This window comes from Strix uralensis, chromosome 6 (assembly GCF_047716275.1).
Source record: "Strix uralensis isolate ZFMK-TIS-50842 chromosome 6, bStrUra1, whole genome shotgun sequence".
NCBI classification, from domain to species: domain Eukaryota; kingdom Metazoa; phylum Chordata; class Aves; order Strigiformes; family Strigidae; genus Strix; species Strix uralensis.
In genome coordinates, this window is record NC_133977.1 from 37,342,514 (window position 1) to 37,363,743 (window position 21,230).

The 21,230-nt window shown below is 38.0% G+C and overlaps 1 protein-coding gene across 1 annotated transcript in view; it reads right to left on the reverse strand.

Moving 5' to 3' along the window:
* Window positions 1–21,230, reverse strand: part of NCKAP5 (NCK associated protein 5) — a 379,508-nt gene that overhangs the window by 184,962 nt on the left and 173,316 nt on the right. The window contains exon 4 of the mRNA XM_074873715.1: window positions 15,555–15,688. Within this exon, the coding sequence (XP_074729816.1) occupies window positions 15,555–15,688 (134 nt within the window). The remainder of the gene's footprint in view (window positions 1–15,554; window positions 15,689–21,230) is intronic.

Genomic DNA, 21,230 nt, shown 5'->3' on the forward strand with positions numbered 1-21,230 from the left:
GGAAGACGTGGGGGCACTGTGAATACCAAGGGTGTTGGGAACTTAGCCTGTCCTACCTGTAAGGGTATTGCTAAAGAAAGTCCAGGCATTTACTCTCAAACAAGTCACCTATAGATGCCTACAGGCATCTTGCTGGGTGTCAGCTATATTTCCTGGCAATATTCTCCTCCCATCAATAGTGAGCACCTAAGTTCGATGTGAGGAAAAGCACCTGCTCTAAGAAGATGGCAGTAACAGACATACAATACCTGTGAAATCGGTAAGACCCATCTGAAATACATGTTCAGACCCCTTATCTTCAAGAAAAACTAACTTATATTGCAACAGACACAGGAAAGAGGCTAAAAAAAATGGGCAACTTCAGTCTGGTAAAGCAAAAGTTTGGTGGGGACAGGATTAGTCAATATGTATTTATAAAATGAATCTGATAAAAGAACAAATATGCATAAACAGAGCAGTATTGTATGTACTATAAATAAGAGCAGTTCAGTACAGAACAGGCATGCAACAGCAACAGTTGGACAGAACAATTATTCTACAGTGGGCGTGACCAGATTATGGAAGGATTATGTGCCATGATTGCTTCTGGCAAGGTGGGGGATGAAGCCTCTTGGCCTAATTTTAGACCCTAAAATTTGTGGGCAATAAATACTTGACAAATAAGTAGTGCAAGTCAAGAAAACAGAAAGAGTGAGCTAAATTACCTGATTATAGTAGGAATTACAAATTATTCTCCGCCACATGCATGTTGTTTTGTATTTATAACTAGATTAATATCCACATTAAAATGCCAGATTATTGTAAATAAAGGCTCTGTGTCTTTTAGATTTAAAACATTATTAACTACTTAATAACCTTCATAAATTGGAGGGGGGGGTTCTGAAGAACCTAGACGAAATAATGAAGCAGTGAGTTTTTCTCAGTGCATAGTATTTCATTTCATTAGAACTTCATCAATGCCAATACTGCTCCAGTAGCATATGTCAACCTAATGATAAAAGGTTATTTCACATTTTTATATGCTCCAGATGGCAATGATTCAGAAAGAATCTCAGTCCTTATTCAGCAGGATTAGGAAACCTCTTACAACCACCTCAATTGACATTTCTCATCCTGCCAGAACTACAATGGATCATGATGCATGTGTTTCACATTGCAGTTGCCAGTATAATTGTCCTATTACAAACATGCTGATTGAGAAAATACATATAGTGCAATAAACACTAAATATGTCACAAAATATGCAACAGAGGGCTCACAATGAAATGCAGGCAAGTCTGGAATGGGAAAATACTGCTCATTATTTTGCAATGCTATAAATTTCAGCAATTCAGTACATGAGTACAAGAGCTGAACGAAACCCAGAATATTTAAAGTATTTGTACAACATGAATACTCACTGATGTATGAAACTAGTGAAACCAGTGACCCATTATTCTTCCCTGTATACACTAAAATTGCATTCAACAAGTATTTCAGAAATGGATTCAAATGGCCTCTGTGAAACTCAAATATTTTTTAAAAAACGTAAGTTCTCCTCATTCTTTCTTTATCAGGTTTGACAGCAAATTCACACCAATATAATATACTCTCCCACTATTCACTGTCTTAGACAAAATGAGCTCTTTTCTCTGGGAAGGGCTGAGACTAAAATATAAGAACTGAATTTGATAGACATTTGCCTGTTAAGGAAGACATTGACAGTTGGATTGTCTTTTGGGGTTTTTTTCTCTTCAGTTTGAGAATACAAGCATAGTAGCAGCAGACATACACAGTACTTGAGAAGATTAAGAAATACTTTGTCTTGAACAGCACTCACATTCTGAGATACACTTCCATTTAACAAGCCAAGGGGAGGGATCTCTGCTGTAGACCACTTTTAACACAGATCCACTTTGATATACCATAATTTTAACTGTAACTTTGAAGACAGTCAACTCCCTGGCTTTTTAATCTACTGATTACCTTGCTCTGCCCTACCTGCCTTTCAGAAAATAGTACAGGTGTCAGAATTTTCTGGTTTCTTACTGATTTTTTCCAGTAAAAAGGAATATACACAAAGGCTTACTGTTATTTGCTTATCATCTATACAGGATCTATACACGATTAGCTCTCTCATGGTTAGCAGATACAAGCTGGAAGGAATCTGCCAACTGAAGACAAATGGAGCATAGCAATAAAACCCCAATCAACTCAGTGCTTCTAAACAGGCTTTACAATGAAGGATGAAACCTATAGCTAAAGACAGAAAAAGGTTACCTTCTGATCAGGTGAGACAGTATATCAACCCATGCCACATTCATTCAATTAATAGACTCGGCAGCTTGCAAACACCGATAAGGGCACTACAGCTTAATGATCTAATCTGTATTCCTGGAGAATGAAAACTTAGTTCAAAACACACAGTTTGCTTGGATTTCCAATGCAGGTACAACGTACTGCATGATGTGCTTTCTCTGCTATGTACTGACATAAAAAACTGGACAATTAAATCCCGCAACTACAGAAGAACAAAAAGGAGCATTAAAAATGCTTGTAGAAAAAGGTATGTCAAGTTCTAAAATGCAGCACAACCTCCTATGCCAAAGCAAGAGACTACAGAAATCTCTGTTCCCTTGCAGTGTTAAGCCTCATCTTCTCACATCTCTTCCTAACCACTTTTCTCATGACAAATGCAACTCTTCCTTGGCATGCCACTTCTTCCTTCCTATCTGGAATGGTGGTGAAAACCAAGAAGAGAAAAATCCCTTATCTTGAAGAAAGCAATTGAACTGGGATTCAGTTACCATGAAACAGAATGATGCAAAAGAAAAATCTTCTCCAAGATACAGGTAAACTAAGCATGTGTATCAACAACCTAAAATACTCAGTGTTCTCTATGATGTGACTTGCTCTGAACAGGATTTGTAGTTTCTCTGCATCCTTTTGCACTATATCCTTGGTTATCTGATTGTCACAAGAGGAGCTCATTGTTTCATGCAACACAATATTCTATTGACATCCTTTGGACAATGTTTTCAGAATAACCTATCTGTAGTTATTATACTTCATGCTTAGAAGATAATGGATGCTTTCTGAAATACTTATTTAATTAATGCTATTTAATACACAATTTGTGTGTATTATTTGGGTTGTGCCCAATCCGTAAAATTTGAGAGTATGAGGCAGGCACTACAGATGGAATTAAAACCGTGTTACATTGAAACAATCATTCAAATCAATCTACATTTTCTTACTATATCTGCAAATTGAAGCACACATTATGACCAAGGATAATCACATTAAGATTTTTGGCAATGCTTTACAATAAAAGCTATCTGAAATAGTAGACAGTAATTGTTACTAAATTGTAACAGAATCCCTATGGAGTTAGGAATTATAACCATATTAGTCATATAAATTCAGCATGATTAATGACGCTGCAAAAAATATCAAGATTGGAGGCAATAAACCCCTTACAGGCAACCCCCACACTAATTACTTAGGTCCGTTCCTGCCATAAGTCAGATATAGTCAACTCTCATTGTTGCATTTTTTGTGCAGTCATCTGGCACCTTTCAGGAGCTGGTGAGGATCTGGCCCATCAATTTTCCTTATTTATTTGAATAGTTTGAATCATGTCAGAAGACTTAAAACTGTAGTATTTGTCCTTCAATTCTCTCATCCTTAGCAAGGGAAATGCCCATTCCTATCCAGGGGACATTCCCTCTGCTAGGTCTAGATCCAAACTCAGTGAGAATCCTAAACCTTCCCTTCAAACAGGAGGGAAGAAAGACCTCACAGCTGTCCTTACTGATACTGATGGACTAAAACCAAGCATCTTTTCTTTTTTAAAACCCATTTTTCCTCTAAGCAAGTTCCATTACATATAGTAAGAAAATGCACAAGCAACATCCATGCAGCTGAAACAAACTTCTTATGCCTTCAGGGCATAAATCCCTGAGGATCCACCTGTAGAGTGTCTAGCAAAATGTAGTATCAGAAGATAATTAGAAGAACTAGGTCTATAAGCCTATACAAGAAAAACAAATCCCATCCTGTTCTCTTAATGCTTATCATATACTCCAAGAATCAAAACTCTAAAACAGTTTGCACCTAATATAATAGCTTTTTGGCTTTAAACATACTTGCTGCAACTTTTAATCATCCTATTTTAAATGTGCTTATAGAGGAAAACACACTCAAAACAATTTGATAAAAGAAAAAGATTAAAACTAAATTTTTAAGTTGCCCTGTCCAATTTTGAGCACTGACAAACAAATGAACTGCTGCATGGCCTGTTACATTAGAACAATACTATGAAATAATTACAAGTTCTAAAATAAAATTAAAATTACCATAATAATTCTCCTGTGAAACAATCTAATCTATGCAGACTACAAATTGCTATTAGGTTGAAAAAATATATTACCACCTCAAGTCAGGCAGATAAATTATTCTATTTCCATTAGTTAGTGTAGGTACTTAAGAGGTTATGCAGAGCAGGATGACAAACTGATTATATTTACAGATTATCTATTGGTCACATTTAAAGACCAGCTCTCTACTTGCACACCAGCATTAGAAAGCCAGCTATGCAAACTGTGTGTAAAGATATGATTCTACAACAGTTTCTCACTAATAAGAGCAAAAGTCCCAACCTATAGGGCCCACCTTCAGATACAACAGGCAGTATCCAGTCAGGGATATCTTTGCGGCTGTTTTCCTATACTGTTCCCTGTACCATTTCCTTTAGAGTACTCCCTGCCTCATACACACATGAAAAAAACCACATTGCTTTGAAATCTAGACAGGACAAAAGATACCCCTATTATTCTACTCAGAGAGACTATTATTTTACTCAGAGAGATAACATTCAGGATTTCATGTTCTTATCCTCTGTACCACAAATCTGTACTATTTAAGGTACCAAACTCCTCAAAGGTACCCGAGGCACTGCTTTCCTTCTGCCCTTAATGAGAGCAGAAGACACACCAGTATCTTAAAAAGGCTGAGCACTTTTCCGGATCAGATTTTATCTGCTTGCAATTAGAATGGGAGTGTAGACTCCTCGTTTCAGTTCAATGTAAAATTGTAAAGGTAAAACTTAGACTCAGTCAACCGATGATCCTTTGAAGATTCCAATCATGCTCATAAAAGAGAACTATCACTATCAAGATCATTTGGTTTTATGTCAGCTTTTTAATCATAGTATTCCCTCATGGTTTAATTTGCTCTGTACCTACCACCATCAATCTGAATATACACCACTGTCCATTAATGATACATTTACAGTTTATAACACAAGGTTTATAGTACAGGAACATTATTAATACAAGCCACCTAAAGCATCTGCCAGAAAAACAACCACAAAAATCATGATCATAAACTCATGATTCTTTCTGATCCATCAGTAAGGAGAAACAGTCTATAATCTGCAAATTGCATATCAGATATGGCTTCTAAGGATAGGTTTACAATCACATGACAAAAGGAACCACACGTGTGATGGGATCAGTAAACAAAAATGGGATAAATCCATGTTATCTGGGTGGTGACTTAAATCTAATCATGGTATCAGAGTATTAGTCTTAGTCTTAACTAACATTATACATACTGATTTTAAAAATGTGTGTCTTTCTGACCCACCAAGAGAACTGCTCACTTTGAAGAAATTAGTTTCAAAGTGTGGATAGCACATGTCTGCCCGGCATGAGCATACGTAAGACTGCCAGTTGTGAAAGGCACATGCAATTGAGGTTTCAAAACTTTCCTGTTATTTCCATTTCATATCCTCTCCCTTCCCAAGAAGGCATAATTAATAAAAAGTGCCATTGTACAACACTACAAGGAAAGAGAAGACTTTAAAAAGAGACTGAGTCATTGTGTTGGTGTAGAAAACAACTCTGGTAGACAATCCTGTAGCTCAAACCAGACTGATGCTTTTAAAAAGAATCTTCTAATTTACCACAGTCATCCATAACAGACAGTAAGCTGTTCTTTGCCAGCTTTCTCTTGCCTGTTCTCCTTACCTAGTTTAACGTCTCCAATCATTTTACTGGGACATAATTCCATTTACACAGATCTCTGAATTACTAGGTTCAAAATGTAAATGACAATGCTGTTTCAAAGGTGACTCTCTGTAGTATATTCTTCTGTAAGGATTCAGGATCTTCATCACCACATTGTCCTTCTCTCACAGGTACTTCCTACATTTCCTTTTTAATATTCTTTTGTAATATAGATATTATGAAATTAAGATAATCTTTTTAAAAGACAAATGTACATATACAATCTGAAGTAGAGAATTTTTCCACGTTCAGAAGGATGGATCTGGCTTTTACATGAATAAACTGAACTTTGAAGACTTCTATCCCACCAAAATTAAAAAGAAAACTCTCTCTTATTTGTTTTGGTAGGAAACATGGCAGAAGAATTACTGATATTTTTAAAAGCACTTAGTTATATGAAAGGCCTTTTTTTGAAACAAGGATTTTAAGTTTATGCAGAGCCATTACTATATGCTTCTTCAAAGTATGTCAACATTGGAAAGTCCATTAATGAGGAGAGAGGTATATAGAATTGGCAAAATTAGGTGGTCTTATAAGCCAAGGTGATCTTGCATTCTAATATTTTTGAAGTACACATGAACTTTCAACACATATACAAAAGTGATTTACAGTTTTATGATTGCAATCTAGACTGAAGTTGTCACCATTACATATATTGCTTATTATCATATTTTCTGCAAAACATTGTAAAATTATTCTAATACATTTGGTTGGAAGGAGTTCCTAATGGGTCAAGTAAGGGATTAACTTCACATCTCAGGACATGGTAATATCGCAGTATTTTTCCATCAGGAAAAAGTTTTCCCAAAACAGATCATCTGCAGCTGCCACTAAGGATGTAGCATCTGATTCTAGCCATGTTCTAACCCCAAAAGCACTTCAAGAGAGACACAGTAGAGCATTGTTAATCACAGCAGTTCTTCTCTGAGTATATTAAATTTAACAAAAAAACTCTTCCTGGAAGAGTTTCTCAGGAGCTACTTATTAAAGCACAGGCAACTGAACTGAGCACTGGGACCATAATTGTTTAGTCTTCTTCATGAAGACTATCGTGGAACTGTATCTAAATTTTATTAACAACAAATCGGTCTAATCTTCCGTGCACAATGTCTTAGTTATATATAAGTAAATAGCACTCCTTTGGGACTTCACTCATTCTTCACCTGCCTACACATATAATTGTCAGTGGTTGGTTGACTACAGTTAGTGCCTGTGAGAATGATGAAGAAAACCTGGCTGAATCTGCTTAATTCTTTAACTGGTTACCTTTCACATTCTATCTTGTGATCTCAGATCTTCCTTGTCAGTCTTTATTGGTATATGTATGCTATTATTTTCCTTTAGGGAAGACTGAGACAGAACAGCTGTTAAGCATTCCTGCTTTCTCATCTATTATATGCCCTTCTATCCTCCTACCTTCCACATGATTTTCTGCTTAAAACAACTTTTCATCCTTCTATAATATTTTTAAAAATGCCTTAGTTGCATATAAATATATACATATCAGACCTCCAAATAAAAAGGTGACCTAAGTATGAAGCAGTTTGGTCTTTCATATAAGGGGGAAATCATGGCAAGCTATGAAGAAAAAGTTGTGACAATCTTCCAGTGTAATCAGGGCAGGTTTTTTCCCAAAAAATGGCTCAGAATTAAAAACATAATGTTAAAATAAAACATCTAAAAATATGTTCTTTCAGACCACAGCTAATTAATATCAAACAGCTTGACTTAAGGGAAAAAATAAAGGAAAACAAATTACTTTCTGTTGATCTTTGCAGATCTTTTTCTGGCAGCTCTGCTGATCCTTCTGCTGGTCCTTGGAATTAAGGTATCTATCATGTCTAGCAAAGGAATCTTTTTATTAAATATGTGAAGGAATGTGTTGGTTTTCAATAGTCTCTTTACCTTATATGGCGTCAAGGAATTACAGAATAGCATGTGACACAGCTGTGACTCTCCTGATTTCAAAAGAAACCAAACTATGGCAAGTTCCATGGGAAAGTAACAGTCAGTATTTTATCTTTGCATGTTCCAATGCAATTTTTAAAATACATCTGTAAGAACAGCAAACCAGCAACAAGAAATAGAAGTCCACCTGACAACCACAGGTCCTGCCTACCTTGGAAATGTCTTACCATACATGACTGCACAGCTCTTAGGCAACAACATTACTCAGTAATAGAACATAGCTCCTATATCAGCACTGTCCTTTCATAAATCTAGGCATGTTTTACAATGGAGAATTATCTGTAGCTAGAAATACCTGCAAAAATATACCTATTATTGTGCAAAATAAAATGCACAGAGCTGTGAACTTCAACAAGTACAGGATTTCACAGTACATAAACATCAAACACAAACTTCAATCTCTTTAAACAGCAGTAGCAAGGGAGTCTGCAATCTCACCAAAATGAGGTTTTCACTGTCCTCCAACATAAAAGGGTCTGTAAACCCAACCACTACATCTGCACAGGAATCCCTGCTCTTACTCTCAAGTACAATATTATTTGGTACATGCTTCCAGAACTTCCTTCAACATTAGTGGGGATCTCTCATCTTGGGAATGAAACAGCCATGTAACAAGAGAGATGATGGATACATACCACACACTACCTAATATAGATAGGTTCTGCTTGGTCAGGACCATGGTATGGGAGTGCAGGGAATATTCAAACCACCCTTCTATTACAAAAATCAACGCATGGAGGGGATTATATGCTATGTGTGGACCTGTATATGGGCATTGGTAACCTACTGTTAGGTTGTAGTGGAACTGTTGATATATTGTTTTTATGTTAGGCTCTGTCTTGTATGTTTGAAAAAACAGGGTAAACCAAAGGTTTAAACCGTAACCTAGTACTACTTTGGTGCTAATCTATTACATTATGCAAAGGAAAAAAACCACTATATCCTAGTAAATTGTAGTGCTAGCTAGAACAGAGGAAGCAGAGTATTATTTCATGCTCTGATAAATCAGTAAAAGGCAATAGATGCAACCTTCCAGAAATACAAGGATGACGCACACTGTCAGCATATAAATAAATACAAACCAAACCCAGGATTTTTTGAGCACACAGATAGACATGTTTTTGTCTGTGGAAGACAAAAATTACCTATTTCCCTGGACTCCTTGAAAGAAGCTTTCAGCAAATAAGAGCTGCCATGAAACACCACCACATGATTTACTAGTGCATCAGGGTACTGAAATAGGGCTGCCTCTTAATGTAGCTTCAGCGCCTGAAGAGTCCACAAAAGATCAGGAACTGCATGTACCTCTACGTGCATCTTTAATAATGCCTGAAGCAAAGCAATCCACTGCTCTCTAAAAGTGTTACATAAGTCAATACACGTCATGCAATATTGTCTGCTATAACTTCTGGTCCTTGCATGACTTCTGTGTTTTGAGTTTACACTGGTTCTTCCGTTCTCTGCAGTCACTCTGACCTCACTGCTTTTGTTCTTTCTCAATGTCTGAATGAAAATATGTATTTCAACCTGATGGTTTGTAACATGAGAATGAGAATGAATTGTATTTTTTGAAGAAAACTGAGGTAACACATTCATTGAAGATAGTTCTCATGTGTATGTACTTTCAAAACCACCGTATTCATACACAGACCAGTCAAAAAAATGAAGCCTGGTGTAAAAAACTATAAAATTCCTTCCTTGCATCTTGTTGGTCAAACAAAAGGAAACCTGTATATTTAGTTCAAAGTAGCCTGTGAACTGAGTGGGGTCAAACTCCATATACAACTTGGGGCAACCTTCTCTTTGGGCTTAATTTCATGGGTTTAGTAAAACCATTCCTTTATTTAGTGCAAGATGAAAACTATTCACACAAGAGCTCCTTGATCTTACTTAAAATAGTGCTTGACACTTCTGAGCAACGGTTACAGATGAAATATGTACCTAAGTGTCGTACATGCACATAAATAAAAATACTAATATACTCACCCCATCAGTGTTAAACTAAGAGAAACTTCATCCTTTTACTCTGTCAATTCTAATCAAAAGACAAGATCGATATCATAAGCATTAGGTCAAAGCCCTAGTAAAACAGCATTCACACCACGTCTTCAGGCTCAGCAAGTCTAGCCCAGAACTAAGCCGTCCTCCAGTGAAAGGAGTCTGCCCAGCGCACCGAGAGCAGCAGCTCCAGAACTGGTGCCTGTGAAGCAGACGGCAGCCCCACCTCCCCTAGAGCACACCCAGGAGAGGCCCCCTCGGCAATCTAAGACCCCAGTGAGAGGGCCCCCAATGCTGGAGCAGGGGAAGAGTGTGAGGAGGAAGGAGCAGAGACAAAGTGTTTTGAACTGATTGCAGCAGCTCCCCTCCTAGCCTGCCGCCCACTATGTTGCTCTGGGGAGGAGACAGAAGAGTTGGGAATGAAGGAATGAAGTTAAGCCTGGGAAGAAGGGAGGGGTGGGAGAAGATATTATTAATTTTGTCTTTGTTTCTCACTATCCTACACTATTTTTAATTGGCAATAAATTAAATCCATCTTCCCCGAGTCTGCTTTCCTCTTGATGGTAACTGGTGAGCAATTTCCCTGTCTTATCTTGACCCATGAGGATTCTTTTCTTCATATTTTCTTCCCCTGTCCTGTCAAGGAGGTGGAGTGAGAGAGCGGCTGGGTGAGCACCTGGCAGGCAGCCAAGGTCAACCCACCACAACATGTTTGAAGATGGGCATCTTATAGTCAGCAACAAGGCAGACAGCACGTGTACAAGTGACATACACACCAGACACGGAGCACTTTCAAGTTGTGTTTCATACTTATTCACTAGTTCTCTTTGTAACATTTCACACAGCCACATCTAATAAAATCTGGTGGTATCTAAAAACACAGGGCAGGACGACAAGGTCAGAGATATAAACACTACCCTTGTGACAATCTGCCTCCCCCCATAACCCCACATACAGGCCACTCAGGGAGGACGATAAGAGATTACTGCAGAACCACACAAAAGAGAAGAGGAAAACTGTAGACAGCTCCTCCTGTAATCTTCTTCTGAGACAAGGAGTGATTCCCACATAGTATTTTATTCATCCCTGCTATGACAAAAGCAAAGGAATATCATCAACGGCTGCCAGGAGAGCATTTTAATCTCCTCAGAAACTAGATTAAAATGTTATTAATGGTTTAAATTGGCATTCAGTGGGCATTAGACAAACTGACTGACCACAGGGGCTACAGAGGCATCTTACTGGTTTATACTTTTCGGGCACGGTCTCTATTGTATGTGGATTACCAGTCATGGCAGTAAGGCCACCAAAGTGCAAGCAGGTGGTGACCTCTAGATCAAGCAGATGTGATAGTGTTAGAAATGACAATGTGTGATGAGGCAACATCAACATGCTGATGCAATGCAAAAAATCTCTTTATCATAGCTGCTAGGAAAACAGATATCATTTCCACTCAGCTGCTGACAAGGCAGAACAGAGCAAGGGCAATTAACAATAATTGGAGAAAACCACGTAGGATGTGCTTAAACCAACAGCCACATAGTCCTTTTATGCGAAGTGTTATCAGATTTGCAGTAGTCATTTTTCCCCTTGTCAGAAGTGACAGGCTTAACCCTACGGTCAATATTAATGTGAGGGGAACACTGAAATACAATCTAATGAGAATTGCACTCATCCTATTCACAGGACCCTGGCAGATCAAACGAGGACCATTTCCTACTTTTCCAATAACATCCATTCTTAAAAGCCTGAGGCAATTTTCCAGTCACAGACATTGATACCTATAAACAACATCATCTTAACTGAAAGGATTTTTGAAATTTACCCAAAGGGGATTTTAAGATTTGATACTAGCCTCTTCAATTACTGTTTACAGATATACTTTACAATAGTGTGTTTATTGAACTTGTTTCGTTTAGACCAAAATAGTAATGAAAATAACTTAAGTAAAGCTACCTCTTTTACTGCTTTAACATTTAATCCCAGTTTGGAGTCACATGTACTGTACGCACTCAACTGACAACAATTTCTATTGCTTACTGATGTACAGCAGAGAATGCAATCAATTTATATTGTGTGTATTACTGTGCTTTTTAGAGTGATACTATAAATCACACCTACTGCTTTGGCCTGCGTTGTCGCATTTCTGTTCCTACTGTTGCAGGAAGATGCTGAAAGTAGGAAAAGCACAGCTGAAACCAAGAACAAGGAGGTACATGAGACACAGTGTATTTTCTTCTCTAATGTCCAAGTTATAAGAAGTTCAAGGAGGAACTAACGTTAAACTGTAAGCAATAAAAAAACCACCTCAAAACGAACAAACAGAAAACAAACAAAAAAGAATTAACCTCATTTCTTCCAAAGCTGGATAAAGAGGCAGCAGGCATGATGCTAACCTAAATGGTGACCTGCCTGTATATACATGACAGTTGCCAGCAACCAAATTGGGAAAGTCAGACTGTAGGACACTGTCTTGGAAGAAATTGGGCTGACAGGTATTTATAGGGTTAGTCTCCGTGCATTTGAGCAACATTCACCTATACGTTGTTATGCCCAAAAGGGCCTTAGAGAATTTAACAGAACAGCTGCAGCAAAGCAACAGATCTCAATGGTTTTGAGATAGAAAACATCAAGGATTTCACCTCAAGGTGAGATTATACTAAGGCAATGCAAAAATAACTGCATCCAACTACAGTGTAAAATTCTAGCTTTAGCATTAAATGGTTTTCCTCCAGGATCTTTCCATATATATTCACCTCCAATAAAATTAGGAAACAAATTAAAAACTACATGGATACACCACAGTACAATTCTGGAAAAGAAATTCGGTTTTAAAAGCTCTGTCTCCTTCTACAGCAACTGTCATATATTTATCAAGCTAACCACTGTGTCATTTTAAGGCTCTGGCAGATTTATACAGATGTTAAGAAAGAGAACTTCGATTTATTTCAGACTCCTAGCCTGGAATATTGCTTACTTGGTAAGAACAGAAACGTCAGTCAATAAAAAAATTCCTTGCCTTCTGAACTCCTCAATCTCAAACTATATGCTTATATGCTTATATGACAGATTAAAGTTTTCATACAATTTCAGATAGGAATAGGCAGCTTTCCTCCCCTGATTACAAAGGTCAGCTTACAGCTTTCCACAAACTATCACGTTTCATTCTTTCAAAGATGCAGAGAAAATATTTTGAGATGCAAAGAAACATCCTCCAAATCACAGTTTAACCTACTGCACTGCATGTATATGTAGGAATGTCTACGTAAATCCATTCGGTTCAGGAATTACACAGATTTAAATGAATTATGCTACAATATATGTTCTTACTTCAGTCTATCTGCATCTTAAAGCCAGAACATTTGGGCCCAAATGTTCTAGCCATTTTCGTCCAAAGTATCTCCAATTTGCCTGATTTTAACATCTGCTCCCATCATCACCTGTCTCGGCCCAACTAACTGTCTGAAATTGAGAAAAAAGTCTCAAAGCCTTCAAACAGTACAGAATGTCTAAGCAGCACAAGATTATCCAGTTGCCAGTTTCATTATTTGTTCAAGCAGGGTAAGAAAAAAATACACTCATTTAGGGAGAAAGTCTGTTTGTGTAAGCAAATACCTTAATATTCTACTAAACATAAGAAAAAATAACCTCTAATATTCATCATAACAAACATAATGTTTTAAAAGCAAATGAAGTATTTAAGTGATGCATTCTCTTCCTAGCATCTGGTCTACTCTAAAATAAAATTATAGCCCAATGAAGCCAATGGCAGTTTTCATCATTGGCAGTAACAGGGCCAACCAAGGCGCCATTAATGAAAAGTGATATTTAAGTTTGCCTTCAAACAGTATAGCTAACGTGCAGACAGCCTTAAAAAGAACATAATACTGATTTAGATGGCATTCACCTTTATCTAAATCAGAGGTTCAAAAATAGAGACAAACAACTTCAATCCAAAGAACTTGCATCTCTCTGCTTCTTGATAGATCAGAGCAAGCTTGACTGCAAATAGTAATGGAAGAAAAAGAATGCATTAATTTGAAGATAGTGGACTTCAGGGAGCCTAACTAATAAAACAGTTATTCTTTTCAGAAACAGTGTAGAAGTGAATCAGACTACTGCACTTTCACAGGAATAATGAAGGGTTATCCTGAAAAGATCTGAACATGCAACAGTTAAAATTTTACCAAGTTACTGGGTGCATTACTCTGGAGACTGGCTTCCCCTCACCCCTTCTTTTCTTAAACATGGCTCCATTATCTTCAAAGTTTATTTCAAAGGCTTCTAGTTATTGTAACAGTAATACTGTTCTAAAATCAGGACCTCAGGAAATGCTTCCATAAACAAAGATTAATATGTAATAGAGCAAAATATTCTAAATAAGAATACTCATAGGGTAGATTTATTCCATATATATTACTCAGGAAGTCTCATCAGAATAAGTAAAAATTGAAACCAAAGGTCATAGAAAAAGAACAACAGAAAACTAAGAAAGAAATATCCTTAGCATTTTTAGCAAAAGAATTTCAAACTTATCTGAACACTTTGAAAGTTTTTTAAAATCTGAAAAACATTAATGGAGATTTTCCAAAACCAAAATAACAGATCAGAACAAATTTTATTATTACTATTAACGGCTTTTGCAGCGTTGCCTAGAAACCCAATTTCAGATCAGAGGAGCAGCATGGCAGACACTGAGGAAAAAAACCCACAAAAAATGCCCAACACAGAAAATCCTAAAAACCCAAACAAAAATACTGAAAGAAAATGCACCCCCAGCTTGTTTTCACCATATTAAACTGAACTTGAACTTTTCAATGATTCAGGGGCCTGAGGGAATGAGTTACTATTCAGTCTTGATAAAAAATATACAACATAAAATTCCATTGTCTTTTTTGATTTGCTTTTGATTGTTTTGTTTCTGTTCATGTGACAAAAACAATAAAAAATTCTCTTTGATGTACAAAATCTCATCATGCATCATGAAAACAACAAATAACTCAAATCCCTACCGTCGTCATATAGATGAATAATTTGTCTTAAATCCCAGTTCTAAAATGGTTCCCTTGTAAGTGGAGCTCTGTTCTAGCACAAAGCTCTGGTCCAGTCAATGCAGGAAGAGATTCAAAGCATGTCCAAGTGGGATGATTACCCAGATAGTAAAAGGCATCAATTTTTTTTTCCTTTATTCAGATTGATCAAACACATTCTTGTTGGTTAACAGAAACAAACAAACAAATATTGATTTATCAATGACATACACTTTTTGAGAAGTGAAGACCTATACTTAGAAAATTACTGGGAATTCTAACACATGCAAATCTCTAGAAATGAAAATTTTCACCATTCCATAGAATGATGGCATGACCTTTATCAGTTTTACAGTATGCTAACAATCATTTAGCCAAAAGCCCCTTATGTGTGGAGAATTTCAGCAGGAGAGCAGCTTTTGCCTTAGATTCCATCTATTCAAGTTATCAACAGGTTTGCACCAAAGTATGTTTTTCCCGTATTTTGAAGTTTATTTACGCAACATACCTGGAAAACTGTTCTTGCAGCCCACGCATCTGAGCTCTGCTACGCTCTGACTCCAGTGTCACCTCCCGTAATCTTTTTTCACTCTCAAGTCTTAAATGTCTTTCTTCCTCCAACTCATGTATCAGCTTCTCACGCTGAAAGACCATAGAAAGTTATTAATTGTACATATAAAACATACTTGTAGCAAAAACTTAAGATTTAATTTGGGAAAAATCATCAAACAATCAAAATAATTACCCTAACTATCCAGTGCCATCATTTTCTGTATCGCAATGTTACACAGAATATCAAACTAGAGGTGGAAAGCCCTTCGGAATATCCCCATCACATTGAGCTACTCTTACTCGGCCCAGACTCACTGAAGTCAGCATATTTAAAAACAAACACCCACCCTCTCCTTCAAAACTCTTTTCCTTCAACTCCGCTCAAAATAACTGTAAAACATTGTATTTGAGACCTGTGATCTATCTTGCTTGAATGCAGACACAGGAAACATGAAACAAGTCAAGAGGACAACTTGTCACCCATCCCTTAATGTTTCAATCTCATGAGCAGAGAAGGAGCTGATTCTGCAGCCACTGGTTTTCTTGTTTTGGCTGACAGGAGGATCCCTATCACTAGGACAGAGTCTATTTGAATCTATTTACTGAAACACTATTGCAAAGAATATGTTTTTAAAAACTGAGTATCAATCAAACAAATATGAAAGCAACAAAAATGTAATTAATTTTACTAATAGTTCTCAAAGGCAAATAGCTTATGGTTGTTGCTAATTCTTAAAACATAGGGCCAAAAAACCCAACCCAAAACATACTGCGCCACCTGGATAAATCTACATGTCGTGGCCTAATTTTTTTTTTTTTTTTTTTTAAAGGAAGAACATCATATAAGAGGTTACTGAATTATTTCAAAACTCTATTTTAAAAGTAGCTAAACACTATTTAGGAGGAGCAGGAGAAGGAACTGAAAAGTTATAAAAAATGGTATTGGAATTAAAAAAAGTATACACAGCCTTTTCCATGTGACCCTGTTAAATGGAAATGAAATGAAATGAAATTTTCCCTTGTGCATTTAAATGAGGTAATAAATCAATAAAAAAACCCAAGCAATTTACGTGGTACTACATTATACTCCCTCAGCAAAGGGGTTCCGATGTCAGTTGTCTAAGGAAAGGTTAAGTCACTGTAAAGCTACAGTGCACCCCCTGTACGCTTTGAAAAATCTTTGTGCCCATGGTGCAGTGCGATTTGTAGCCTGTCAGACAGTCTGACGTAGTTCCATTGCTGACCTAAATTTTCATGACATACCTGCAAAAATTTATCTAGAAATTATACATACAGTTTCATTAGAAAATAACAAAGGTATCTTAGCGTTAAGCCGTTAAATGGGAGAGACATTATTTGTACAAGTCTCACTGCTATAAATCTTACTGGATAATAATTTACAATAGCAGTAACCAAGGGACCAAAAATATTAACATTACCAAGTGTCTTAAAGACAGTGATAAATAAGCAGATGCCACAAAGGGAGGCTGCAAAGGATTAAATGAAATATCTATACATTTGTGAAAAAACGGGGGGAATTATTCAGAAAACAGAGGGCTTCTGTCTAGTTGGTCATATGTAATATCTGGAAAGTGGAAAACTGCAAAACAAGAAACAAATTACTGTAAAATAAATACACTGTTTTAACTAAATTATTTAATTATTGTTCTTACTGTTACGTAACCACATTCTGCCAGGTGCTGAGGAATCCTTGGTTTCTGCCAAACTAAGAGCAGAGAGTGCTCAGCACCAGGCAGAAAATATACAGCAGCCATCCAGAGTACGGCTCATGAAGGATAACTCAGGCTAATGATACGGGAAGAACATTCAAAGCAGCGAGTACTTCTCCAGCTTAGATCCCATCAACACTAGCTTCAAAATTATACTGTTCCAGAGTGCCTTGCTGAATACTGTTAGCATCTTCTCTTATAGAAGCATTTCACTGCTGCTAATGAGACATCTAGAGCTTCCAGAGTGTCAGAGAGTAACAAAGAAAATGACATAAAAGAAATACATAGTTACCACCCAGGGCTTAAGACAAGCTTTCAGAAGATACTGGTGTCTACAGAATTTTGGCTTAAAACCAAATATGTGACTGTCCCTACAGTAACTGATAAGCCACCTTGGAGGAAAATCAGGTGCTGCTATGAAACCCTGAGTGCCCAAGTTGACTCAAAGCAACAGGCTGTGCCTGAGCCACCTGGTGCATTAACAGCTTAACTGTGATAATGGACTGAAGTCCAGAAATTCAGCCATGCCTTTAACACTCATTCAGTGTCATTACTGCCACAGTGATCTTACTCTGATACAGCAACTACCTCTGCATGTCTGCTACGCTGACCATCTTCCAGTCCTCACATAAACCTTTCCACATTAAGTACAAAGCCAGATCTCCATGGGGGGGAAGAGACAAAACGTGACACTTCACAAAGCAGATGAGTATCCTCTTCTTCATCTCAATTCCAGGATGTTTTGCAGGTTGCATAGAGCTCCTCTGACTATCCTGCAGAATGAGTGTGCTTATCTACGTGCATGGCTGTGCTGCTGCTAATCACAAACGCACATTTTCTAGTACAGCATTGAATATACAGTAGGGATTCACAAATCCAAACTTTCCCCTACAGGTCAAAGAGATGTGTAAGTTATTTCTAGGTTTCATTTACCTCTCACTGATAGGTCAGAGAATGTTGTTGTTACCATTTACTCCTTCTATTCATGTGAAGTCTGTATTATCATCCTACACAAAAAGATCAGCACACCCATATGGGTTTTGGTTCTTTTTTTTTAAGAAGGATGGACCTAGGAATTATCTTAAGAAAAGTACCTATGAACCAACAAGAAATTCACATTACAAGAACAATGTTACAGGAATGAAACGTCTACACACTAGGAACTTCTGGAATGCATTAAATGTCCAGTTCCAATTCAACCACCTCATGGGCAAGCATTACGGCACAGTATTAGTTATATGACCACATACTGTTGCTGTACAAAACATATGCTCTTTTCAGAGTAAGGGATGAACAATGAACAAGTCACAAGGTTACAAGACCAGAAACAAAAGCATTAACCTATGGCCTTGAAATTCTGGGTTCTCTTCCCAGCTACCAAAACTTTCTTGTGTGAATGGGGGGAGAAGACTGCCCACAGAATAGCTGTACAGCAGCAACACTATCAGCCTTCATTTTTGTGCTTTTTCACAAGAATTTATTGGCAACCTTGAGGCACTTCTGCCATTTCTTGCAGGGAGAAAGCAGATCTGCTTTCAGCCAGATCACAGACATTAAATACTGTAGAGGTGGAGGGAAAAAAGGAGTAAGAGACCACCCACACTTGGAAAGTTTTCAGTCTCCAGGACACAAAAGACTCATGTATACTACACACAGAAAGTAGCTCCCAGCAGTAGTGATCTTATCTACAAGAAAAGAGAACTACATTTTTATTCAAACCCAGAAAAACCCCAATAGAGAGAAGTGAGCCTAATATACAGAAAGGCCAGGATTAAACAGATTTCTTTTTTGTCTCGTGGAAGCCCATAACATATCCCTGAATTCTCCAGCAATTTTGCATTGTCATAACCCCCTTTACAAGCTCCTCTGTGCTAACCCCACTTTATTCCTGTGCAAAATAAAGGTGTGTGAAAGGAAATGAACTAGCCAGAGATAGTTCAAGGTTTTATAGTGAATATAAGCTTACTGGAAAGGGATACAATTAGCATGTCACGTGAAGAAAAGGTTAAATAAAAGAAGAAAGTATCATGTGAAATGCATCAGTATGTTTTAACACCAGGAAAATCACTGCCATCTTCCAATCAAGTTATATGTGTTCCCATTTGTCAATTCCTCTTTAATTGCAGTTTCCTCTCCCCATAAGCTCTGCTCAAACTATTTTTCACTGCTTCCTTTTCTTGCCTTCTACAGCACAGCTATAACCTTCTCCTCTTAGAAGTGTAACCCTTACTTCACTCTTGCTTCCCTTTTTCAGTCTCTCCAGATAGCCTGACTTTCATCACATCACCCTGCCAAATTTCTGATAACTTTCCAAATATGCAAAAATTTTATGTGAACAAAGTAGAGTGAAAGACAGGGTTAGCAAACTCCACCAATACTTTCATGCAAGTACTGGAATATTTTAACACTTGAACAAATACTGTTTGCAATTATTTTTTCATGAACATTTCAGCAATCCAGTTTCACTAGCTGCTCGTTATGCTCGTGAGCCAGCGTTTGCACTTCGAGTTCCTTTTTGTGTAGCTGTAGAAATGTTCGTGTCAAAATGTTTCATTCCTCATCCAGTCAGGGACATGTACCACACATTAACTTGTCTTCTCAAAGTTAAGGAAGAAATCCAATTTGAGATACTCATGATCAAAACAAAACGCATGAAAACTATTTATGGCTAGACTGAAAATAGCACATGTACTTGACAGAAAAATTCAAATCGCTCCTCAGCACTCCATGAAGAGACCAAAAGACAATGCTTGTTTTCAGAGTTACTGGTTAATAGCCGTGCTTTTGGTCTAAGGAATGACCCAGTGCAGGCATGTGACAAGTGTCTCCTAAGGGTCCTCAACCATTTGTCTCCTTTAATTCCCTTGGGATGTGTCACAAACGTCAGCACCTGGTTCCTTCACGTTCTACCAAACTGCAAATGTCTCCTCTCTTGAGTGACGCCTGACACTGCGACAGCCAGCAGAAAAAACACAGAAGTGACAAAACATGAAAGCGGATGTGGCAGGTGGCAGCCATGGGAGACAGATGGTGGTGGATGGTGCTGCGGGGCCAGGAGCCACACAACAAGACCTACACTCTGGCCAGAGTTTGACGCCTAGCACGCACAGTGAACAGGTAGCACCCTAAGGTTTTGTACACAAAGGCTGGCTTCTTACCTCTTTTTCTTTTCTGGGCTATTTCTCTGTCAACTTTATATTTAGACATGGACGACACTCAAGCCTTCCAAGTCAGGGACTTGCAGTTTCACTCCTTTACCTGTCATTGCAAATAAAATCAGCAGATGTCTTGTTTGAATGACAGGACCAACTCCATGACAATACCTTCTTAGAGAAATACTCAGGCACTTCTCTCCACAAGAGTCAAGCATTTGACTAACTCAGGCAGATTTCTTATTCCAAAACCCTCTAGCCTCATCCCACCTTTTTTGCTGGACCTGCTTCTCTCCCCTCTTCAGTGCTGATGATTTTGTGCCCTCCATGTTAAAACTGCTTAGTTGACAGCTCATTCCTCCACCTAAAAACATTTTCCCCTGCCCCTCCATAATGTGCCACCCTAATAATCTTACTTTTTCTTAAGGTAAGTGGATCAGATGTACTGTGTGTCTGTGGCCAGGTGCTGGCAGAGGAAGGCTGTGGGGGCTCCTCTGTGAGGAGAGGCCAGGGCTGCTCCATGCCGGACACAGCCGGTTCCAGCCGGCTCTGCCACGGCCTCACTGCAGGGCACAGCTGAGCCCATATTTACAAAAGGGCAAAACGCTGCAGAAGTGGTGAGGAGTGAGGAAAAAAGTGTGAGAAACAGCCCAGTGAATGACCAGGCCTGGGGAGGAGGAGCGGGAGGAGGCGCATCCAGTGCTGGGGCAGGTGTTTCCCTGAAGTCCTGAAGCGGACCATGGCGGACGA